At 41.5% G+C, this 25,650-nt stretch overlaps 2 protein-coding genes across 3 annotated transcripts in view; both read left to right on the top strand.

Annotated features, from left to right (window-relative positions):
- The first annotated feature begins 92 nt into the window (after positions 1–92).
- On the top strand, positions 93–8,676 carry sh3bp5la (SH3-binding domain protein 5-like, a). The gene is made up of 7 exons (XM_083760691.1): positions 93–147; positions 495–745; positions 1,481–1,543; positions 2,045–2,173; positions 4,732–4,896; positions 5,226–5,399; positions 5,995–8,676. Exons 2-7 carry the CDS (start codon positions 524–526, stop codon positions 6,517–6,519), a joined length of 1,278 nt encoding a protein of 425 aa, XP_083616817.1. The 5' UTR covers positions 93–147; positions 495–523; the 3' UTR covers positions 6,520–8,676.
- Positions 8,677–14,268: 5,592 nt separating this feature from the next.
- The window catches only part of gabbr1a (gamma-aminobutyric acid (GABA) B receptor, 1a), a gene marked incomplete at its 5' end in the record, with an annotated part of 64,599 nt that continues 53,217 nt past the window's right edge, over positions 14,269–25,650 (top strand). Inside the window, 5 exons of one of the 2 annotated variants that reach the window (XM_083761547.1) lie at positions 14,269–14,347; positions 14,615–14,679; positions 15,186–15,324; positions 19,070–19,255; positions 20,662–20,679. In XM_083761547.1, the coding sequence (XP_083617673.1) occupies positions 14,269–14,347; positions 14,615–14,679; positions 15,186–15,324; positions 19,070–19,255; positions 20,662–20,679 (487 nt within the window). The remainder of the gene's footprint in view (positions 14,348–14,614; positions 14,680–15,185; positions 15,325–19,069; positions 19,256–20,661; positions 20,680–25,650) is intronic. The other variant, XM_083761546.1, reaches the window with a different exon arrangement.

Raw genomic sequence — 25,650 nt, 5'->3', positions numbered from 1 at the left:
GTTGGGGAGGGGCGAGGGGGCCTTGCGTCCTACGGTAGCCGTTGGGTTTCAAGTGGTTCGAGTGTTTACTTTTCTTCCACAATGAACTGAGCTGGGAAGAGGGGCTGCTACGGGGGTTCATTTGGAGAGATGGGGGTAAAGCTCCGGGTAAGCGATGGGCCTCCGTTTTCTTTACTTTTACATATTTAATTATACCTGAGTAAAGGCCGGTTTTATGCAGAGATAATTTGCCTATTAGCGAGCTACCCTGCTGTGCTAGCCTTGTCTGGTCAACATCCAGAAGGGAGGGATTCAATGGGTTTCATTTCGTTAAATTCGTTATGATCTGATGGTGCTTGTACATCGCTAACCAAACGACATTATTTGCTCAGTCGTTATTTTATGGCTGTTCCAGTCTATACCGTTGGTTGTTAACAGGGGTTGTCGCGGTTCGATCACCACCGAAGTCAGCTATCGTTAGCTACGTAACCTGAGCTCACGTTCGCTTCCAGCAGCACTAACGTGTAGACTGACTTGGCCTGTGATGGAGCCAGGCGACTTGCGAGAAAGCCCCGCCGGGTCTGGGGACTCCGAAGCGGGTGAATGGAGGGAAGAAATCGCCGGTGGTGTTGCAGAGGTCAAAGTTGTTGAAACTAATAATAATGAAACTACACTAGAAACGTCCCACGAGGATGGTGGTCGAGAGAGACTGAAGAGCGAGGGGCCACAGAGCCCCTACGAAGAAGAACTGGACCCCAGAATTCAGGTACGAGATGAGAGTTCATAGAGAAGCGTGTGCTCGTTTGGAAAATGGAAATTGTGGGAATATAACTAGAATAAAACGTGTTTACAATTAATGATGATTAAGTCAAATGTGCTATGCACATGCCCACGTAAAAGTGGCCACTGTCCTGTTCTCCTATATCCCAAGAGACCACCATGGTTAGAATAAGTTTAACTCAAGGGGAGACTTAATTATCCCCCCTCTATACTGTGTATCTTTTCTTTTCTTTATCCTAACCGTTTATAATTTATATGATGTTTTGTTTTTGCACTGTACTGTATATTTGGATGTCATTAAATGTTCTAATGATGAATTGAAAATTCAGGACCCCAATGGCCATTGTGCTTTTTGAGTTGCAATGCGTTGCATTGGTGTGGTCTATCTTAAAAACTGTTTTGTCCCAACCTGACCCTTTGGTGTGGTTTGGGCTTTAGTCTTTGCAGACCTTGTTTTGAACTGCTTTCCTCGAACTGGACTTACTCTACAAACTGTTATACAATTTTCAATCAATCAAACCAGAATGATGGTACTTTTCATGAAGTGAAGCATGCATGTTTTGACAAGTGACAGGAGGATACTATAGCCTACCTTTATTATCACAATACTGAGACAATTTGCAAATATATATACGCACTACGCAGGCTACAGTATATATACATTGTGTGTGTCTTAATATCAATACATAAGTGATAAATCATGTACATATTTGTCTTACAGGAGGAGTTGGAACACCTCAATGAAGCTAGTGCCGAAATCAACAAACTAGAACTGCAGTTGGATGTAAGTGTAAATAGTACAATAGTTGTTGTATAAGTAGCCTTGAGGCTATAGTTGTTGTATAGTATATGGTAATTAATAATCTACAAATGTAAGCAAAGGTCTTATGAATATATATATTTTGTAACATACACCCACTTTCAAATGTGCCAAAAAACACACAAAAGTTTAATCAAAAAGTTTGAAGTTTACCGTGTTAATGGCTGTGGCCACAGAATGATCTGTCTGTCACCAACTAATTAATTAAACTAAATGAGAAAAAGGTAGCACATCCCAAATCCATCCAATGTAATAAATGGTGGACAAAGTACTCACATTTCCATTTCTTTATTAGCACACACCAAAAAGGAACGATTACGCGTTTGAGCCTTCATCAGAGCTCTGGGTTTGAGATGCTCTACCAAAGAATAAACACTCATTTCCCGGGCCCTTTATGGTGTTTCAGTATGGTCAGTTGTTATAATACAGTGACATTATAATCACATTGCCTTATCTTCCATCCAGGATGCCAGGTCAGGGTATAGAAAGATTCTCACCGACTCTGCCAGGAAACTGAATGCCCACAGCTCCCAGCTCGGCAGCTGCATAGAGAAAGCCAGACCATACTATGAGGCTCGACGTCTTGCCAAAGAGGTACGCAAATTAAATTGTGTGTCCCGTAAAATGAGCGTGTATGTGTGTTTCTCTGTGCCATACTCTGTGTTCATGTATGTGGAAAGTCACCTATGAAAACATGAAAATTATATTTTCAATTCAGCAACGGAAACAAATTTGGGGAGTTGGGAGTGATTAGGTCAGATAAAGAGCTCAAGAAACAGTTGTTTTGGACAGTACTAGCCCCATGATGCTCAAACAAAGAAACAGTTGCTACTGTTTTAGGACAGTACTAGCCCCACGATGCTCAAACAAAGAAACAAAGGAAGTAGATTACATAATCCGGCAAGCATCATGTGAACTCTTACTAAAGATTCCTGAAGCTGTTACAGAGCTGAGTTGTTATGAAGGAAAAATAACTAGTTATAGTATAGTAAGTTCTATTAAATGTTTACTAAGAATTCTTTGACAATCCCAAGAATGCCTAGAATATAATTTCATTTTCTGACTGTCAATGTAAGGGCAAATCAAGTTGATTAGTTAGAAGTATTCCATGAAACATTGCATTAGAGTTAAAAAGAGATGGGAGATTTTGCACTTGTAGGAGTGCAGAGTTACAGTATAAAGATCTGAACAGCTGAATCACTCCTTTCTAGTCTAAACGGTAACGTCATCACTTTGCAATGGTGATTTAAGTAGCCTAAACATGATGGGTCACACTGAGAGAGGAACTTGTTGCTAATATTTTAAACACATTTCAATAAACTTTACACATTCAGAGAGATGTGGTAACCTTCTTAGTCAATCCCAAGAATGTTCTTTAGATCCCCAGACACAACGCCATGAAACTAATAATTTTGCTTTGAAAAAGTCATGGCTCATTTATCTTTTCAACTACTCCGGTATCTTGGTATCACCTGTGTATCTGCTATTTGATTCAAGTGTCTCTACACGTCCTAGCTCTGGTCCATAGCTCTAAAGCTCTAATGCGTTTAGAGCTATGTTACTCTCGACTTCCGCCTCTCGTCTTTAGCGTAAATAAAAATAACGTTTTTGCTACTCACCAAAACAAATGCAGGTTGTGTCATTAGAAAGCCTACTTTCCTTAGTGGGAGCACTCTTTTGAGCCCCCCACCACACTTATAAACGGTACTTTTTGGCCAAAAAAGGGGATTTTGTTGCCACCGAAAAAAATAATACTTTTAGTTACTCCAATGCGCCCTCTACCGATATTGCCCAGAGAATTGCCTCATAGAGAATATTTTTCCTCCGGAGAAAAAAAGTAGGCTTTCTAATGACACAGCCCGCCTTTGTTTTGGGGAGTAGCAAAAAACTTTATTTTTATTTACGCTAAAGACGAGAGGCTGGTCTGAATTCATGCGAGAAGCGGAAGTCGAGAGTAACAGAGCTATACACGTCCCAGACTCTTCTCCATATTGGCTCCAACACTGTGGAACGAACTCCCAATATATCATTGCAATTAGAACTCCAGACTCACTTCCAATCTTCAGGCTTATGCAAAGACTAAAAAAAAGTAATTTAGATAGCATGTTATTTAGACAGATGCCAGGCAATTTGTAGACCTGACATCATATAGTGTGGATAGTTTCAATGTACAGATTACCTTGCTTACTGTAAATCGCTCTGGTTAGCTAAATGCCTAAATTGTATGCAAAACAGGTAGTTGTCTTTTATTTTTCTGTTGCATACACACCAATCAGCAATTTTGTTTCACCTGGTGTTGCTGTGGCGATCAGTGTGAAAGGGCCATCCATAGCCTCGGGTGAATACCATTTTGGGTCGTCTAATCTCCCCACCCCCCACTGATAAAACAGGGGGTGGGGAGGTGCTGCAATACCAGGTCAAATGTACTTGATGACTCCTGGTATTATTCAATTGATTCAATTCATTTATCTTGACTACATACTTGATGCTCTCTGAAATGCCACCCATCTGTTCCTCCAAACAGGATAAACTAAATTCTAAAACAATATATGATAATATGCTAATATGTAGAGCTGGGTCAATTTCCGGTTTACCTGGTCTGGTCCAGTATACAAACTTCCAGTACACGTCTAGCCACATCTTAAGAACAGCAACAGATGCAGACAAACATCATGTCTGAATCCATCTTGTATTGATTAGTAATAAGGCATATGTCTTAATTAACATAACATTTTTTGGTTATAAAGGGAGCCATGTGTCACATAGGGCTTTACTGTTGAGGGTTCTGTGTAGGTGACTCTCCAATTGCGGTAGTGTGTGTGTTGTGTTTATAGTACACCACATGTGCAGCTTGTAGCTACTAGCTGTACACATATAACACAAAAAGTGGAAATGCAAAAAGAATGATCAGAGAAGGGAATAACTCTGACCTGACCGGTAACAAGGAGGACAGACCAGATGTCACTGACACTAACACCATGTTGTTTACAAAGCGGGACCTATCAGTGTGTATCAGTATTTCCAGGTTGCTATTAAATAAAAGATCACACCAGTTTGGAATTTTGTTTAATCGTTTTTTCCTCGTTTCACAGTTGATTTGTTATGTTATGTACAACTTCCTTGCCTTATGATTGGTTGTCCCCTTCCTCTAGGCACAGCAGGAGACCCAGAAGGCTGCACTGAGTTATGAAAGAGCCGTTTCCATGCACACAGCCGCCAGGGAGATGGTGTATGTGGCAGAGCAGGGTCTGATGGCTGACGGCAAGAACACCCTGGATCCAACCTGGCAAGAGATGCTCAACCATGCCACCTCTAAGGTAAGGACTCCGTAATTATTTGCTGGAAAGGAAGGGCCTCTATCATTATGACACCAAACACAACTTTTCCTTATACAAATCCTTCCTCATCAAGATTTTGCGTGACCTTACTTGGAGACAGACCTGGTGTGAATTGTATTTGTATTATAAAATGTGAAGGGAGTAAAGAATACACACATACATGAAATTGTATTATGTTTAGGACAGCCTCAGGGAAATAAACTCTCTCTGAGCCTGGTACTACAGGCTTGGTTATTTCTGCTACAGTATGTGTACTGTCGGCCTTAACTCTGTGTGTTGACATGTGTTGTACATGTGTCTGTCCTTAGGTGAATGAGGCAGAGGAGGAGCGCCTCCGCAGTGAAAGGGAACACATGCGTGTCACCCACGCTTGTCAGGAGGCAGAAGCTCGCGTCCAGACACTGCAGAAATCCCTCAAGAGAGTCATTGTCAAGTCCAAACCCTACTTTGAGCTTAAGGCTCAGTTCAACTACATCTTGGAGGTAATTCCAAGTGATGATAGTTCTGCAATTAATAATCCAATCAACACACACGCACACACACACTTGTGAGGGTAAATGTACTGAAAGCTGCAGACTTGACAAAAACAGTCTGTAGTTCATATCATGGATTTACTGTAGGTCATTATTTGCTCAGTGGCATGAAATCAATGCAGGTGTTGATCAAATCAATATCATGATTATATCAAACCTGTGCCTCGATTACCATTAATGAACGATTATTTAAAGAAATAATCTACAAGCTCACAATGGGTTGTGTTGCGATGTGTTGTGAGCCTGCTTCAGCTAGCTAGCTTCACTATTTTTACACACCAACATTGGCAATGAAGTACAATACAGGGGTAAGTGGTTAATCAGAATAATCAATTTGTTTTTATACAAGAAATCTCATCTCATTCTGGCCAATCACAATTTGTGTCTTCAGTGTTTGTGTTTACACACTGTTGTCTTCAATGTTTGTGTTTACACAAATGCCCCTCAAAAATACTAGTATAATTCAGCTATTGGTTCTAAATATGGGTTTTGATATATTTTCGGTTAATTGTCCAGCCCTACTCTGCATTCTTTGTGACTCCAGGAGCACAAGACCAAAGTGATGCAGCTGGAACAGTACGTGGCCAAGGTGAAGACCCGCTACTCCATCGCTTTGCGCAACTTGGAGAAAATCAGTGAGCAGATCCACGCCCAGAGGGGGCAGGACCCAGTGGACGGACCCATCAGCTGCGTCGTACGGAGCCCCCCAGTGGGCGCAGAGTGCGACAGTGGTTTCCAGAAGGAAGGCGGAGCCTGTGGAGGCGGGCCGGTGGAGAGAGACAGGCCGGATAAGACCAACGATCTGGTAGAGAAGTACAGGGAACGGGAGGGCGAGAAGGAGAGGGAGCGTGCCGGGTCAGACTCCCTCTCGGTCTTCAGCCTGCAGACCATCGCTTCCGACCTGGAGAAGTGCGACTCCGTGGAGCACCTTGGGGACTTCAGCGATGTGGGGAGCGTGACGGGCGACGAGGTGGACAGAGACAGAGGGGGGATGGATAACAGAGAACCCACCATTAAGGAACGCCAACAGCAATTCTACAAACAGCACCACCGAAGCTTCAGTTTGTGAAGCTGATGTCATAGTCGTCGTATTAATCCTGGAAGACAAAACCGAAAACAAGCAGCAACAGCGTTTCTACTTGTACTCGCTTAAAAAGAAAACACGAGTTACCTAACCTGACAATATAGGCAAATACCAAAGTATAAAAGCGTGAGTTCAGTATGAAAGTGAAAGAACTGGAGTAAAGCAATGATAGAGGTGTATGATAATCTATAAACAAGCACAGGTACATTGACTGGCAACACTTTATCATGAGACTGATATATTATTGCATCACAGTAGAAGGAAATTACCGGTATTCCTAAACTTTACAGACCTTTTGAGGTGAGTTAAATCAGTGGTTCTCAGTGGGGGGATATCAAAAGCCATCAAACTATACTAAAATAAACTGTTCAAACATAAGCCAAATTGTCTCATAATATAAGAAAGAGGCAGAAATTGTGAAAATAGCCGATCAACAAGCTCACAACGCCTCGCTATGTGAGGCATTGTGAGCTTGTATAGATGTGCTATTTTCATACCATGTGGAGCCGAGTCACAAACCGAGTCACAAACTTGAACGCCTCAAATCCTACATTCCAAGTGCTTGTCAGGGTGGGGGGCCCCAGTTCAAATCTTATTATTTTGGGCGGTCACAGCATGAAAAGGTTGAGAACCACTAAGTGAAATAACCTCTTATACTCTGGTAGTAAGGGAACCTGGGAGGCGTAGCTCCTATAGCACGAGAGAGCTGCAAAGGACCAACCCTATATGCAGGGCCTGCATCATTTGTTCCTTTCTGAGATAAGTGGTTGATCTAATTTGATTAGACTGGTAAAAACAAGCTCTTCATTGTTTTCACCATGACATGTCAAGTAAAATCAGTGTTTCCTTCAAGGTGGAGCGGTGCAGGATCCATCCGCGTACGCTGAGATCTCCACTACTTTTAACAATACGCATCAACTTGTTCTCTACCGGAAAGAATGATAAAAACAGTTCTCTTTCTCTGCTGTGAGAAAAAGCATGTTCGGGTTCACATTTCATGTATTTATTTCCAGTGTATGTAGTGTTTTGGGAAGAAAGAAGAATGCGTTTTTGATTATTCCTAAAACAAAATTAAAAGAAAAGAAGAAAATGTTGATGAAATGTACTGGATAGAGCCTTAAAACAATTAATAGAGCCACAGACTATTCTGTTTGCATCAAGACAGCATGCACTCCAAACTAGCTATTTATTTAGACATTCTGAAATGTCTCATTCAGGGCTATATATGATCAAATAAACACTTAAGAACATTTATGTGATGATGAACCTGAGTTGTGACTTAATTTGTTTTATTGCATCAGTAGTTTTGCTGTACTTTGCTGTGTTATTCAAAACCCTGTCCCAGATTTCCTCATTTCAATATTGTTTACTATTGTAAAGGTAGATTTCATTTGTGCAAATTCAAATTGCACATGAAGCTTTATTTTTTCGTCCTCAGTTGTAATTTTAAGTGTGCCTTGACCCAAAACACCTGACAAATTAAGCCTGTATAGTGACGTCATTTTAAACTGAATAATATGAAATTCTAGCTGTATTTAGAAACACTTGGAAGGATTTTGTGTACCCTTTTATGATCTTTTTTTATTATTGTGAATCAGCTGAGTATGAGTTTTTAGATTTAATTTGACTCATTTGTTGTATTTTCTGACACATAGGTATACAGTATATATACTGTATTATATAGTATATATCCTGTATCATATATATTACATATGTGATATATAATATATGGATACTATATATGTATATATATGTTGTGGAAGTTCTAATGTGAAAAACAATTAAGTCAAGAGATGACTTGTACATTTATGTAATTATTACAAAGTTGGAAAATAATGAAATGTACAGAGACATATAGTGGATTTGAGTATTTGAGAGATTGTACAGTTGTTTTCGACATTCTGATATTTTAAGCATGTCGTGCACACTTGACCGCCTGTCTTAATCCCACTCCTTGCTTTATGTTTAACACTCCCAACATTTACATTCTCAAGAACACTCCTGATGTCTTCAACTCTTGATGGTATTAGTGTGACTTTGACATGCCACTCATATTATATTGTTCAACTAACTGACAACCATGTATGCAATAGCCTAGTGTAAAAAAGAAAAGAAAAAAAGATTCAATATCAATAAAACATTGCAACCTGTAACCGTTATTTTTCTTGTGTGTTGTTATTATATACTTTGTCTTGTTTCTTCTTGCTAGGTTATTTTCGTGAACAGGAATGTAGGGCCAGCTTGTTATAGGAGGAGATGATGTGAATTTGTGGTTTATGGCGTTAGGAAGAGTGATGGTGAGACACAGCAGAAGCAGAGGTTATCTATTCCCGCCATGCTTCAATTATTCAGTAGGGATATAAATATGAAGGAGAGCCGTGGTCTCGGAATAGATGGCAGGGGAGGAGAGGCACTGGCAGGAGAATGCAAAGACAAAAGGAAGCAGGAGTCTGGTTTGTTAGAATGACCTGCACTGACCACTTACAAAAACTACTGATTGTTGCTTTGATGACATAAGCTCCAGGGGGCTTTACGGCAGCTTACGTATAGCCATAGAGTGACTACTATAGCCTACTAGTGGACTCGCCCCATGATCCAGTCTTCAAACCCTGATAATGATCCACGGTGGGATCAATAATACACGAGCATTTAATAAGATATTTAAAAAGCCTCCTCGGACGTATTATGAATCTGATCATAATAATATGGTAGGCCTAAATAGGCGTGCTTCATCATCCAGGTTGCTGCTGAGCTGACAGTGACTATATGCGTGAGAGAGGGAGTGTTACGCACCCTACGTCTCCATCATGACGTCGTGGATATAGCTGGAGATTGTAGGGGGGGAAAGCGGGGAGTGTGGTGGCAAATCGCTGCTCCGTCGTATACGTGATGCGTTTTGTATATAGTCGTGCATGTACCTCTGTGGATAATTGTCATGTATTTATTTTGGCGTGCGCCCAGCCCCAAGCAATAACATAGCCTACACCGAAGAACACAGCATACGTTTTGTTTTTTTGTGGCATTCTGTTTACGCACACGGTGCTATAGTTGCACATTTATAGCCATATCGACAATAGCCATACACATCGTTATAAAGACATTTTTTACCAAATAATCCGACACCGCGCGGGCTTTATTCCCCGACGAGTCCCACCCCGAAGGACCTTATCTTCACTGAGCGCATCGAAACTAATAGTAAGTAACGTATACATGCAGCATCGCTTCAGGGTGTCATATGTTACTGTTGGATGCAGGATTTGACTACATAGATTTATATGTGAAAATATAATTCGATTTCACAGCATATATACAGTAGTATAGGCTACTGTATACCAAAGAACGTTATTTATCATATTTTATATGTGTACAATGTATCTGTATGGGCTATTTTCATAAAACAGAGAGCTGTTTGTTTTCATTTCTCTGTTCCACGACCATCCTAATCTACCGTTTACCATTCTGGTGCTTTGGGGAGAAAAACGTTTCGAAATGTTGCGTCTTGATTTTTGAAATAATCATCCAGTCCAGTTAACTGATTTGAGCTGAACTGAGCTGGACATTAATACTTTTGTAGGAGCGTTTTTAGATGCCGATTCTGTGTGCAGACGTCTTGTATAATGGTCGGCCTTATATGCAGGCCATCATCACGGATTCCCTTGTCAACAGCCTACCAGTAACTACCGGCAGCATACGGTTGGTGGCACCCTCACTGTGACCCTCACGTCTCAATAGTTCATGCTCACTCATACACAAATCACAGTATCTGAGTCAGTACATGTGTGCATGTTGTGTCATCATTACGACCAAGAGCTTAATAATTCTCCATCCACCAGCAGGCTGCTGGCAACTGCGCTAACAATCTGAACATGCCGCCGCTGTCCATGGTTCTGAAGCGGACCAGAATTGTCCCGTGGCTGCCTTCGGGATTAACATACTGTATACTCAATGGGTTTTATGGCAATGGATTTGTTTTTATGTCCGGAATCTACCCCGTCCAGGACATGCAGGCAATGTGTGTGGCCGCCGCCTAATTCAGCAGTAATTCAGTCGAGGTAGTGTAGTATATATTTCATACCATACAGGAGAGAAATGTGTGACGGCAGACAGCAGACGAGATGAGGTTCCATGATTCCCATAATTCCACAGTAGCAAGATGATAAAGATGGACAGGACAACACACCCATTAGCACATGATGAACATAACATTTAAAGGTTCTTAGAATCGATCCTGAGTAGACTATATGGACAACTGTACATGTATAGTCCATGCAGGGTGCATGCTGCCTGAAATTGGTCTTAATTGCGCTGTAAGCTTGAGGCAAGTTGATAACCACATCAGTGGTTGTGGTGGTGGGGGGTGTCTTTCATATTTCTGCATCATAGCCTCCATATGGATGAAGTTAACTGGCTTTGTACTTTCTAGGCTGTCTCATCCATGCCAGACTCAGAGTCAGACTGTTCACTTTTATGTTACACAGTATGGTACCAGTTATATTAATGTCTCCTGCTGAGGCGCATATCCAGTATCTATACACAATGCAGTGACATATGCTGCACAACACACATACTCACACATGCACAAACACTGACACACACACAAGCAGACCCCCTACTCAACATGTATGTATTCACAAGTCCTGCACAAACACTCTAAAAATACACTGGCTAATGCTAATGAAATATCCAGCAGAATTTGTCTGTCTTCTATAAGAAATCCTTGCTGCCATCTGTCTCCCTCTGTGGTGCTTTGCTTTGTTGCCACACCACCACCCATCACACAGTGTATATTTGTATGTGGTGTGTGTGTGTGTGTGTGTGTGTGCGCGTGCGTGTGCTGTGTACGACATGTGTGACTTTGTGTATTTGAGACCACAGTATAAATCCAAAATAATGTATTATTCAACACCGCAAATGAGCAGCTATATATAGGGTTGTGTGTTATACTTTGATACATGCAAACTTAATGGCTGTGTGAGCGTGCGTGCGTGTGTGCGGCTGTGTGCGTACTGTTACTGTATACACATACACACAACATGCACACTTCATTGTGTATCTGTCATGCCAGTGTTTCTGTGCGTGTGCATGACATGTCTGTGTGTGCTTGTGCATGTGTGTGTGGTGTGTGTGTGTTGTGTGTGTGTGTGTGTGTGTGTGTGTGTGATGTGTTTGTGTGTGTGTGCACGCTTGTGCGTGTGCGCACGTGCGCGTGTGTGTGTATGTGCGTGCGTGAGTGAGTGTGCCTGGGCACAGTCCCCTGGGCCTGTGTGTTCCAGCAGTAGTTAACTGATGGACTAGTGTCAGGGATCTTTTTCTTTTCTTTTCTTTTTTTTATCCCACAAATTTGCAACCCATTTTTTCACCCAGTTTCAATTATCTAATGTAATCCTGGGCACTACACTTCCTCTGCCAACCTGGGGGGGCAGCGGATTGACCTCATGCTTCATTCTATGCATGAAGAATCCAAGCTGTTTCTTTTCACCTGACATGGGAGAGTTTCACCGGCCGGATGTAGCACGTGGAAGGAACACGTTATTCCAACCAGTTCCATTCCCCTCCATCAGGCGCACCGGCTGGCCAGGGGGAGGCAGTTTAGAGACCAGGATTACTGCATGTTTTTTGTGAGGGTACCTACCCTAGGGGACACGAGGAGAACATGCAAACTCCTCTTTGAAGTGTCAGGGATCTTTTGAAGTGTCACAGGTTAACTCATCACTCCCACAGATGCAGGAAACTGCTCATGAAATGTATACATTGTGTAGTCAGTTTAATTGGCCAAGTGGTTTGTGGCCTAACTCTATCCCAGAGAGCCAAAAGAGAGTCTACTACTGTATGTACTCTTTAACCACTACAACTTTCTATCCTTAGAGAACCAGACTTGAGCTACAACTTGGACTTGAGCTACAACTTGTGTTTGATTGATTGATTGATTGAAATATTTATTAACAGTTTGCAGAATTACAGTACATTTCAAGCACAAACTCAATACAAAGACTGTTAACTGTGAGTGGACAACCCAATTAAGCATTACACTTGTTTACAAGATGGTGCACCTTGTTCAATTCATCATAACATTTAGAGACGTACAAATAGTAGTCAAAGAACAGAACAGGAATTCATCATAAAGGAGGTAAAAAGGGAAAAGAAACATATACAGTGAGGGGGGGGGATTCAGATTTTACGGGGGCCAGTTTTGAATTGCAGCCGTCTGTAGGTGCCCTTTGAGAGCGGTTTTGAAGGAGTCAAGGGATTCGTCTTAATGACTGTTGGTAGGGCGTTCCACATTTTGGTGGCATAGGAGCGAAAATAATTTAGTCCCTTGTTTGTGCCGAATCTGGGTTGTACATGGTTCGTTGCACTCCCTCTGGTGTTGTGGGTATCTTGGGTATCTTGGTGGTGTATCAAATCTTGTGGACCAGACCCATTGCAAGATGCTGTACTCTGTCGTCGACCCTAAGCCATTCCAGCCTGTCAAAGTGGGCAGGGGTGAGGTGGGTTCGGGGGGTGAGGCCAAGTTTGTTTTGGGAAGTCTGGAGCCTAGTTTTAATGGCCTTTGAGGTGTTGTGGTACCAGTAGGTGCATGCATGGTCAAAGAAACCTTGTACGAGGGCTCCTGTTAACCCATTCAGGCCTGACGTCAAATTTAATTTGAGGCACATTTGAATGATTTTTCAAAAATATGTTCATATCGCGCCACTCGGTGGCGTGCTATGAGCTTGTAGATCTGCTATTTTTCACATGTGGTAAACTGAACAGGTTATTTAACTGTGGTGTATTCCTTATGTCATTATAGGCAAAAACAAAAGACAAATTGCTAAACAAATTATGAAAAAATAGCAAAAATAGAAGATCTACAATTCTACAAAAATGTGTTGATGCAATGTGAACTGTCCACAGCTCTCCTAAACTGAAGATAAGCTGAAAAAGGGAGATGTCCTCCTCTTTAAGTGATTAAAGGAGAATTCCATGCTAGAAGGCTTTTTTACCTGTCTTACCTTTCTTTCTAGTTGTTATGTCCCCATCAAAGAGGTCCAGGTGTTTTTTGTGCAAAAACTCCTTATTGGCTATTTCCCCTACCATAAGCCCTCAATGAATTGCATTGAATTGAATTGAATTGGAATTGAATGGGGCTATGGGGTGTTGTGCTAATTCACTTATTTCCATCGAAATAAGTAGTAAAGTGTACCGCTTGGGATATTATTTACATTATGAAGAGAGGATATATACAAAAAAGCGATGGAAATAAGCAAATTAGCACAACACCCCATATCCCCATTCAATTCAATGTAATTCATTTAGGGCTTATAGTAGGGGAAATAGCCAATAAGGAGCTTTTGCACAAAATAACACCTGGACCTCTTTGGTGGGGACGTAACAACTAGAAAGAAAAGTAAGAAAGCCTTTTAGTATGGAATTCTCCTTTAAGAGTAGCATCAGTAGGTTTGCATCAGTAGTACTGTATGTGTGCACTATAGTCATGATACTCTCACTCACATATGATGACAGCCCCCTTATTGGAAGAATACTATTAACCTTTCTAGATTTATTCTGTTCCCGTGCTTTCTCTGTTTCTTTTGCCCAAAGCCCCACTTCCTCTTTGTGTTTTATTTTATGCAATATTTTGTGCATAAACTCTCCCTCTCTCTCCCCCTCATGTCTCTCTCTCTCCTATTCTCCCCCCTCTCCCTGACTCCCTCCCTCATTCTCTCATTCTCTTTCCTCTCTTCAGATCCAGAGATGGCACAGCTATTGTTTCTGATAATTCTCTATGCTCTTCCATCTCTTGTTGTGCCCATACATAATTCATCAACTGGAGGTAATTTGCTTCTGTTTTTGTCTCTATGTGCATGTCTGTTTATGTGCTTGTGTTTGAGTGTGTGTTTATATGCATTAATGGGTAGAAGCAGCTCCATAGAGATTGCTAAGTGACCTAAATGGAGTGCTGTTATTTGTGCATGTTGGGAAGGCACCAAATTGTACAGGGATATCATGTTACAGTAATATATCTACTTTTTTTCTGGAGGATGAAATTCTTCTTTCCATCTTGCCTACAGTACCTCCTTTCACTCGTCTTTTCTTTCAGGCTGTGCCATCATCCGTCCTCCTAGGGATGGAGGGATCCGTTACAGGGGGCTGACCCAAGAACAGGTACACAGCTTCTAGATCTGCTCTGGATTAAAAACGCAGGGATCAAACAGTGTCCAATATAAAATAAATAACACCCGCTCATACATACCGGTATGTGCGTCAAACACTCTTGTGTATGCACTGTGCAGGGCACAAAGACATTGACAGACATACACATACACACATGCACACAATGCATGCAGCATCGGAGTGCAAGGTTGAAACATAATCACACTCACACATGCTCAGAGAGATCCCCCTCTCTTCCTATATCCCCTCCTGAAACCAGTCAATATGCATTTCAAAACCACAGAAGCTTGTTAATTCAGAAGATATTGCCATGATATGTTATTTATAACACAGCTCAACCAATAGCACCACATGGGCCCAGAAAGCCAGTGTATTAAGACAAAATTAAAGGAGTCCCTAAGTGAATGCGACAAATGGTATGAGAGAGCATCAATCACTGTAATTACTCTCTCTCTTTGGCACTAATATAACTCTCTCTCCCTCCCTCTCCCTGCCAGATACGCAGTGTGCAGATTCTGCCGATGGATTATGAGATCGAGTACATCTGCAGAGGGAACAGGGTGATTGTGGGGCCTAAGGTCAGGAAGTGTTTGCCCAATGGCACATGGACGGACATCATGCAGTCCAGCAGATGTTGTAAGTGCTCTTTGATCCAACTCTCTATTAGACTCTCTCTGGTTTAAATTGAACTGCTGCTGCAGTAAATTAAAGAATGGAAAAAAATTACTTTGTGAGTGCAGACTGTTTCTCATGTTTCTGCACTGAGAGCCTGCACCTTTAATTCTCTTAATCAATTGACAGTAGAGCACGCTCAGCTCAGGACTTCTGTCCCCTGCTGCTTTATTTCCTTTACCGTATGTCCTTCTATTCCCCATCAAGATGTGTATTTCAACAAGCCAGAGTATAGTGGTTACTATACATTTTCTCTGATATTCCCTGGAGGTTTAATGGCAATCTTTGATACAAAGCAAATGTATTTCATTATCACAAATCTACCATGTTACATAATTTACAATACACCAACTGGGGATCGAGGTACAATGTGTAATGCACTGTATCTTTTCCCTCCATTTTTAAAAGTCTAGGAGTAACCTAATAGTTATTAATGTCAGGGGAAGGCGTAACCTTCCAGTTAGTTAGTTAGTTACTTTATTGATACAAACAGTATGAAGTTGTTAATTTTGTATACCAGTCTTACATTGACACATACCCTGCTCAGGTGGTATGCAACTCCACCCTCCCTTCTCCACACGCAGCCTATGAGAGAATAACTAGAACCGTGTAAAGCTTCAAATAGTCCCCAATGTAAGATGTACTGCCGGTGCTGGTATAGAGTGGATGGACAGATAAATCTGGGTTGATCTGGATTCTGTGTTGGAACTTGGTAGGTCTTATATCTTGATCCCTCTTCGATTGCAGTTTGTCATGTCTCCTCGGTCACAAATATGATCTTGTTTCTACGTTTTGTTAAATGAGAATTCATGACTTGGTTCTCCTTTTTAGTAATTTCAGAACACTAGAGAGGTGCCTGTGGGGCCTCTACAGTGGTGCCCGATGGGCACTGGCCTACTTGGAACAATACAAGTTGGAAATGCATGCCCCACCCAGATATTTTGTCTGTGTTCCATTTATGCCCAACGTCAGAATGATGTCAGATTTCTGTATGTGTCTCTCTGTGTCCCTTTATTCCTATCGGAGTTCTGTGTCAGCCATGCCCAAATATGGAGTGTTGGGATGTCAGCCAGTTTAGCACTGCACCCCCAGTGATGGGGTAGAACGCGTGTGTTGAAGTTGGTGGGGCGAGTGGTTCTCGAGTAACGTAGATTACATATGTACAGATGTACACACAGAGACTTGGTGCATTTATAGTTAGATAGATTATAGATATCAACGGGGTTACTGAACAAACTCTTACTCTATAGTAAGTCCACACCCCAGGCTCTTTAAGACTTTGAACAGTGTTCCCCTTGGGACCCTGTCATCATAGGCTATAAAGGCAATGTACAGATGCAGCTTCTTTCTGGCACAATGTCTAATTATAAGCCACACTGTGTTCAAAGCAGCTTATTTTATGTTGAGCACCTGCCTGCTCTCGGAATGGCTGTTATTGAGCACATATTCATAAACCTTTGCTGCACTATTAATCACACTTATCATGGGTAATTGTCACAATCAAGGTTACCTTTCTTAAATAACATGATAAGTCTAGCAGGGACCCGGCTCATTGGATAGCCAGTTACAAATATGGAGTTGATGAGTGTGCATCACCCATTCAAGTTTATTTTTCTAATATATATTTATTTATTTTTTTGGCGTTTTTTGCTTTTATTGATAGGGTACAGTAATTAGACAGGAAAGGGGGACAGAGATGGGGAGTGACACGCGGCAAAGGCCGTCGGGCTCGGGAGTCAAACCCGCGGCACGCCGTCCGGCTGGCTTGGCAGCCTAGGTGCCCAGACGGTTGAGATAACCGTCCAGGCCACTAAGCAGAAGTTTCAACACACCTGGGCTTACTTCACCATCAGGGCCCACTCCTTTTCCTGCCTTTAGCTGGTGGGCAATCAAATATAGAAGCTCTGCCATTGTGATAGGCTCGTCTAGAAGTGGCATGTAACTGTTGGCATTATAGCCCTACATATACAGTATGTAGTGGGTGTTCTCCCTTGTCAGCAGGAGGGTTCAGCAGTCTCTCCATATGTTCTTGAAAGTCACTTTGAGAAGGTATCTCTTGTCGAGGGGATGAGGAAAACCCCCGCTTCCAATCAATAGCTTGCCACATCTTTGCATCATCACACTGCAATATGCGCTGCCATGGAAATGCTTCGTGCTTTCCTGAGCGGGTTGTGTGCCAGGGGTCTAGGTCAGGGCTCCACATGTGGCCATTCCACAGTTTCCAGAAGGTAGAAGATTATAGGATTCATGGAGCATTGGCCAGGGTGTTGTAGGCCTGTGTAGGGAATGGAGGAGCAGGTCGACGTCCTGTGTTACCTGATCAAAGTGTGCGGGAAGGGGTGTAGGGGTGGATCGTGTACTGATTGTAAGCAGGTGCCATGCCATTGATTGTCTTCGTTGTCATCACACCAGTGTTTTGAATTGGATTGGTGGCAGCAACTTGAAAATGTTGGGAGGTTGAAGACCAGGCATGCTGTGGCATTCTGGATGGAGTTTGAGTGAGTGTACTATCAGACCAGCAAGCAGCCCTAATTCAGCCCTACTTTGACTATGCTTGCACCTCTTGGTTCTCAAACATCTCTATGTCACTAAAGTCCAAGCTACAAACCTCCCAAAACAAAATACTCCTCCTCAGTGTGGGGCCCATGACCCATCTTTTTGCAACACATTTTGATAGTCTAGGGTGCAGGCTCCGGGTATAAAACATAGTTAAGCAATTGAAATTGGGACTGACATTTAAAATTGTAAATGCAGCTTTGCTCTCTATGCCCTCTGTATCCGCATACCTGACAAACTACCTAAGAAAAGACACAATACAAGAGGAAGCTAGAACAACAATCTGGTACCACCCTCTTTCAAAACAAACTCCCTCCCTGAAAAAATGCTAATCCCTGGCGTCCTTTAAAACAGGCCTGAAAATCCACTTTTTAGCATGCCAAAGGGAGAGGAAATGATTACCCCCCCCCCCCGCCCTTAGTCTAGTGACTACCCCCACCTCCTTATAAGCCCTTCTTTGTTCCCCAACCTGTACATATTTTTGTTATTTTTGAGTGGTGCAACCACTCCAAGGAACAGCAATGTCCGTGTTCACCCGCCTATGTGACGTTAACCCACCCACCCATGCACCTATGTGACTGTGAGCACACGGGTGTGATTTTACCTTTTATGACTACAGCGGACTGACGTCATGCTCCCTTCTATGCATGAGGAGTCCAAGCTGCTTCTTTTCACCTGACAGAGGAGCGTTTTCCAGGCCGGACGTAGAGTGTGGAAGGAACACGTTATTCCGACCTGTTTTTTGTGAGGGTACCTACCCTAGGGGACACAGGGAGAACATGCAAACTCCACACAGAAAGGCCCTTGTGTCCTTATATTATCATCACTTTACCCAAATACAGTACAGCTCAAGTGGAGTTAGGACATTTTTGACCATTAATGTGGCCTGGCTTTGTCATTTGAATTAATGATGGAAAAAACAACTGTCTCCAAAGTTGGAGTTACTGTAGTGTTTGACCGACAGTTTGAGGATCCAATGGAGTTAGGAGGTTTAGTCAGAAGCGTTTTAATACTTTTCATTGCTTCAATATTTGTAAAACCCACACACAGATGTAAAGGGTGTTCAATAGCACTGCTTTATAAAAAGAGCAGCTTACTGGCTTTCTACAGCTACTTAATTATCTTTCCCTCTCCCTCTTTTCCAAACTTCAAGTGCTGCTGTGCCCACGGGTGTGGACGTCTCTGGAGAACGGCAGGGTGGCGGTGAAGCCCCCGGGCCCACCGGTGGAGGGCACAGTTCTCCACTACAGCTGCCATGCCGGCTTCATCCTGGAAGGCAGAAACGTCAGCCACTGCACCAAGCTGGGCAAGTGGGACTCACTCAAACCCACGTGCCTCTGTGAGTGACTCAACTGCCTCAATGTAGACAGTAAACAGATTTTATCAGCAAGCAACACTTGTCAGTGTGTATGAACTAGGCTAAAAGAAGATACAGTAACAACACACTGAAACATGTCCTTGCTTGTGTTATTTTGAACAACATGTAACAGTAATCAAATTCACAACTGTTATGTCTGGTCAGTTGAGTAATACATAAAAAGGCTAGCACAAAAAAAAGATCTGGGCTGGGCAGCATTCACAACCACTTCAGCAACAGTTATTTCAGAGTGATAGGCCTACAGGTATACTATCTCTGTTTTACTTTCATTGATTCAGCAATGTAGGTCACCAAATTTGGAGGAAGTGCTATAGATTAAATTAAACCCTTTTTTGTTCACATTCTGGCTAGTGGACGATAGGCTACTTTCTCCTGATTGGCTGAAAATTGGCCACCCACCTGAAATGTACCCTTCGCTAAGGCCCACTCACCCCACTCTGCCAGAAAAGGGACTGGCAATTTAGGCTGTACTTCTCACCCATATAAATAATCGATCAATTCAGTAGCAAGAGCTTCAAAATGTATTTTAAATCTAGTCAACAATGCACTGGAAAATGTGCATGGCATTATTTCAGTAAACTAGAAATATGAGGAGCCGAGGAGGAGATGTTAGAGGGAGAAACAGTATCCAATTCCAACTCAATCAACTTTTCATGTAATGCACGGTACGGTATTATTGCCATCACCTGGGTGTGTGAGTCGTGTAACTTCCCCGACGTTAAGCTGTGTATGGCTGCTATGGCATGGGTTCAACAACACAGCCATGGAATATAACATTGACAGCTATGAGGTGACGGAAGCTTGCCATTCTTAGCAACAGTTGCATAACTATTTGGATTGGCATTGGACAATCACTTTTGGGGTCTGGGTTTAGAAGGGTCCATTGTATTTTGTTTCTTAAAGAGCTGCCTGGAGAGATGGGGACTGGGGAGACCCCTGTTACCGACAAACAAGTCTATAGCAATGAATATAGTACCTTTTAACACAAAACCTTTTGTTTTTACCAAAATAATAACCCTATACCTTTAACTAAGAAATTAGAGTGTAATCTGGGGACTAGATAGGATAGCTACATCATAGGATAGTCAACATAATAGTATTATTATAGCTGTGATATTATTAGCCTGTCCAATAAGTATGTTTCTGTCACTTTGTGGCATGAAATAATATGAATTTTGAATACTGAATGCACACAATATTCCTCTGGGAAAATACACACCATAACAATATTTTAGTGAAAGATGTCCTCTTCTCTTGTTCATCAAACAGCTCTATGTTTTAAAATGTTGAAACATTTCACCCAAACCTTCTTTGCTAGTTGCTAATGAACTTTTTCCTTTTCCTTTTTTTCTGCTGGCTTACCAAAGATGACAGAAACTACACAGGTAGGATTTTGGCCCTGGCCGGGTTGTTTCCTCATGTTGTTATGTAGCCTACAGTATAATAATCGTCTTTTATCTCAAGCTGCAATGCATTTTATGGACACAAGAGGGCAGCCGTTTCTAATCTATGAGAGTTGGGTAAAATGCTCTCATAGACTCATACGTCTACAAGTAGGCAGCTTGTAACAGCAACAGCATTGTAGGCTACTAAACCCGTCGCACACCAAAAATAGACGATCTACATGCTCGAGTTAAAGTACTGGAGTACTTGCCTTAAAAAAATAAATGTAAGTAGGCCTATATTTAGACACTTGTACAAGCTCACACTTTGTGCTGTTGTGTGTGCTACTAGAGCTGCTATATTTCAACTAGGCCTATATTTGAAAATATTGTTTAAGTGGTTAATTCATAATGTAATTCCTTACGTCCTAGAAATGTAGTGGAGTTAAAGTATAAAAAAAATACAAATACTCAAGTAGGCTACAGAGTCAGACTCAGACATACTCAAAAACGGAACTTGTATGTAGTATAGGCCTATTGTACTCAAGTAAATGCATGTTGTTACTGTCTGTCCACTGTGTTCACTCTCCGCTGTCCACGACCACTAAGCTGTTGTATCATTCAGAGACAGAGCAGAGGCTTTCACTTTTTAATAAAACAGGCAATAGAGATACATTATCCTCTCTCTCTCTCTCTCTCTCTCTCTCTCTCTCTCTCTCTCTCTCTCTCTCTCACTCTCTGATGTAGGCAGCAAAAAGCAAGACACTTGTACACAGTTTGATTGACTGAACAAAATTGACACAAGGAATTAACAATCAGGGTTAGCAGATTATGGAGAATTACTTTCTACTAAATGTGTATTAGTTTGAAGGATGTTGGCGACGAATGTGTGCACTGTTCTGACAACCTCTCTTGGCTAAATAAAAGTTACTATATAGGCTCTACTGGTGAAATAATGTCACTGGAAAAATATAATTATTTAGTTGTTAACCCATTGCTCTTAGTTGCAGTCAAGGGAAATAAGCATTACTCCACGGTGTTGAACCATCGGCATATGGAGCTGTTGTTGGAAGGGCTTGAGCAGAAATGCTACATAAATACATAGAGATTCACAGACACAGCATGCACTGTAATGAATATTCAGCCCTGTAATGAATATTCAGCCCTCTGAGCCTCAGTGTACGTGTTTGTATTGGTCAGGGGCAATCATATGCAACTGCAGCTGGTTGAGCTTAGTGACTGTTAATGAGATTGCCTATCGTGTTTAATTCATTAATACGTTTTAATTGCGGTTAGGCACAGTTACTGAAGTTTATGCATGGGTTTTGTGATTTTATTTGTTAATTTAATTAAGGTTAGGCACTGTTAATTATTTTTTGTTTAATTCATGAATTCAGTTGTTATTCAGTTGTTATGATTCAAATATAATTTTGAGTATAAACTATATAACTTGGGGTGGTTTTGTCTCCCTGCTCTTCTATTGAAACATTTTGATTGTGTCAAAGTTCATGTCTCACATGACACAGGATCTGACACAAATTTTGACTGGGTCAATATTATTGTTTTCAAATTTCAATTCAATGTTTCCTCTGAGCAAGCAGGCAGTCTCTAGTAGCTCAATAATAAAAATGTCAGCACTTGTGCAGGAAACCGGGTTCAAATCGAGGATAGAAGAGGAATGTTACATAGTGCAGCTTTAAGATTAGGCACTGTTTGTTATGTTTAGGCATGGGTTTGGTCTGGTCTGGTTAATATTATGAGTAAGGATCTGTGGAGGGTGTTTAGAGCGCTCAAACAGACACATCAAAACAAGTGTTTCCTATACCAATGCCATGTGACACACCTGTGACAGCTGAATATCCACTGTCAAATTTAAAACCATGCACTCAATTATCTCAGCCAGGATTTATGTCGACATGGGCATGACAACAGAATTCACATAACATAAAGAGAGGGCAGAGACTTTACAAAGACACAATGACTAAACAGGAGATAATTTCTCCGGTCCTGTCATTACCCTGTTACAGTAATTCAACTCTGAAAGTGTTCATTTGGGTACATTCTTACACTCTCATAAATGAGTTGAATTAACACAGATGATTTGATGGTGTGCTGCACTGCTGCCTGTTGTAAAGGTTCTGTAAGTTTAGCTTTTTTGTTAAAACAAAAACAAACATTTAAAAAGGTTAAGCTTTATATATTCTGTATAGTAATCATTTCTATATAGAGTGTTTGCTCAGTTAGAGGGGTCTGTATCTCTGCAGCTCCTTACCAAACCGAAAATACATTTCCAGGTGGGGTACCCATTTTATCCAATCAGGAAAGAGAATCCATTTATCATGTTCAATTTTATAGTGTTCCAGTTCCAAACTTGTCTGCAACTTTCTTGTTTTTGTTTCATAACTTCCAATTGCACTTGTTTATCCTGTATGAGTACTCTCTCCTGATTAGATAAAATTTCTATACCCTGACCTGAAAATGTATTTTCTGTTTACTAACGAACTGGAGACATAGCAAGACCCACCCCTGTTGGTTAACAAAGTTAGCAAATAGCAATGATTACTATAGGACGATAGAGCTATTTACACTTATTTTAACAAAGAAAGACCTTTTAGAACTTTCTTTTTATACTCTGTCAGCATCTCTTATTTTGTTCCCTCTCCGCTCAGTGTGTGTTCACCACCCACTTACTGCCTCAGCAGGAGAAAGGTTAATACCCTGCTGTGTGTGTGTGTGTGTGTGTGTGTGTGTGTGTGTGTGTGTGTGTGTGTGTGTGTGTGTGTGTGTGTGTGTGTGTATGCGTGTGTGCATGTGTGCGTGTGTGTGTGTGTGTGTGTGTGTGTGTGTGTGTGTGTGTGTGTGTGTGCACGCACATGCGTGCGTACGTGTGTGCGTGTGTGTGTGTGTGCGCGCACGTGCGTGCCTGTGTGCGTACGTGCTCATACAGTATGCATATACCTTCCCAACTGCAGAGCCCATGACTGGTAAGATTACATCCACTATCTGCAGACAGAATTGTCCCAAAGGTCCCCAAAATAATAACATGAACATGAATAATCATGAAATGCCATTTGTATAGCGTTTTATCAGCATTTACCTTTGTGAGTGTTCCCCATACAGAACCAATTTTTTGTCAGAAAAACAAAAACACTTAATCCGGCTATTATAGGCATAGTGCACATACCCTCATATTGTCTGACATTCTCAAAACACATCAGAACTTACACAGACCAGCGTTGGCAATAACATCAGAACAGAGGTAACTAGAAAGTCTGGACCCAAGACCTGGTGCGGGTCACATCAGAGTTCAGTGATTTGGCTAACCAAAATGATGTGGATGTAGGCTACTTCATGTATCTACTATGAGTTCCATGAATTATCTAATGTGTGATTATCTTTGCATAACACAATGTTGTAAATCCCAGCTACAGTATCTGGTATCATGGTACTAAGCATGTTAAAGATGGAGTGCCACCATTTCTTTCCACCCTAAAACATGATCATCAGGTATTATTACAATATAAGGGGGAAGAACTTTTTCCAGAAAGTGTACAGTATTTGTTAAAATCATGCTTTTATGTGGACACGCCCACCAGTTCATTAAGTATGCCTGGTTTGCCTGGTGGGTGGTGATGGGTGGTGATCCACCTGAACTGAAGCCGCACCCACAGCTGTAGTTGTATGATAAAGGGGGAGGGGTTAGGGGAGGGGCTGATAGTGTGGTGTCACTATATTACTGTTTACTTCATTGGCCCGTTTGACTGTCAAGGGTTCAGCCTCCAAGAAGAAACCCTAAATACAAAGTTAATACACCATTGCACATAAAAACAACTCCAGGGTGTCTAATGAAGTACTGTCACCTCATAGACACATGAAAAACTGGAAAAATACAAAAATTGTGGCACTCCATCTTTAAAGAAAGATACTGAAAATGAATTAATCATAAATACTATGTGACAGAGGACCCGTGTCTGCAACAATACTGACAAAACTATAGCTTACATGTCAGCTTCCAGGCAACACCCAACAAACCATTTTGAATGGTGGCCTTGGTATTCTGGGCAAGTGTGGAACTATCTGAGAAATATCGGGAAAACATTATTTTTATTCGATTTATTGTGCTACCAAAGACAAGAAAAGTGAGTAAGAAAGCAGGCCATTATTATCCAGGGGAATGCCTATTGCACAACATATTCTACTGTAGATTCAAGAAATCCAAACGCCCTCATTAAATTGCCTCAGCAACAGATTGCAGCTGAAATGTCCCCATAGTGCACACTGCAGACTGCACCTAATACCTCGGCAGCAAACGGCTGTGCCTTCACAGGGGTTGTTTACTGCATTCTTGGACGCTGTGCGTGCTGTCAGTGCTCGCTGCTGGTGGTGTGGATTGGAACGCCTTATAAAAGTTCAGGCTTAAATAATTGATGCTGTGGTGGATGGGTCATGGGGTGGGATGGGTGTGGGGGGTGGTTAAGGGGGGTTTATGGGGTAATAGAGAAGAAGGGGAGGGGAAATGCCAACATAATTATGATCACTAGATTCACCTCGGCCTCTGGTGGCTTATTACAGCAATGGGATCTGCATGAATTGCACACTCCAACATAATGAGATTTGGATAATGAAGTGAAGTTATATAATATAATCGTGTTTTATAAAATCACTGTAGAATTTGTTCATTTGACCTAAAATTATTTGGAGGAAATAATGGTCTATTTCACAGCTGTTTGAATAAGGAACTTTCAAAAGTGAAAGTATCCTATTAAAACAGTGTTCTTAAAATGTTCATAGAACATTGTTGACTTGATACTTGTGTATATGATTGTGGAAAAATAGTATAATTGATAGACCTACACCTACACGATTGTATTGACTATGTATTTTTTTACAACAATCCAAAACCTTTCCCTAGAGTAAAAGCCAATGCCATTAAGTATTAATAACGACGTCAACTGATTCTTGAATATCTTGGCA

Source organism: Protomyctophum parallelum (genome assembly GCF_964188405.1).
Source record: "Protomyctophum parallelum genome assembly, chromosome: 3".
NCBI lineage: Eukaryota > Metazoa > Chordata > Actinopteri > Myctophiformes > Myctophidae > Protomyctophum > Protomyctophum parallelum.
The sequence above is the reverse complement of the archived record's forward strand: the minus strand, read 5'-3'. Positions and strand labels throughout refer to the sequence as shown.

Excerpts from the sequence above, each read along its gene's own strand:
- sh3bp5la (XM_083760691.1), top strand. The coding sequence starts at position 524 with ATGGAGCCAGGCGACTTGCGAGAAAGCCCCGCCGGGTCTGGGGACTCC. Across the intron at positions 4,897-5,225 it reads TCAACCATGCCACCTCTAAG|GTGAATGAGGCAGAGGAGGA; the intron begins GTAAGGACTCCG and ends GTCTGTCCTTAG. Across the intron at positions 5,400-5,994 it reads AGTTCAACTACATCTTGGAG|GAGCACAAGACCAAAGTGAT; the intron begins GTAATTCCAAGT and ends TTGTGACTCCAG.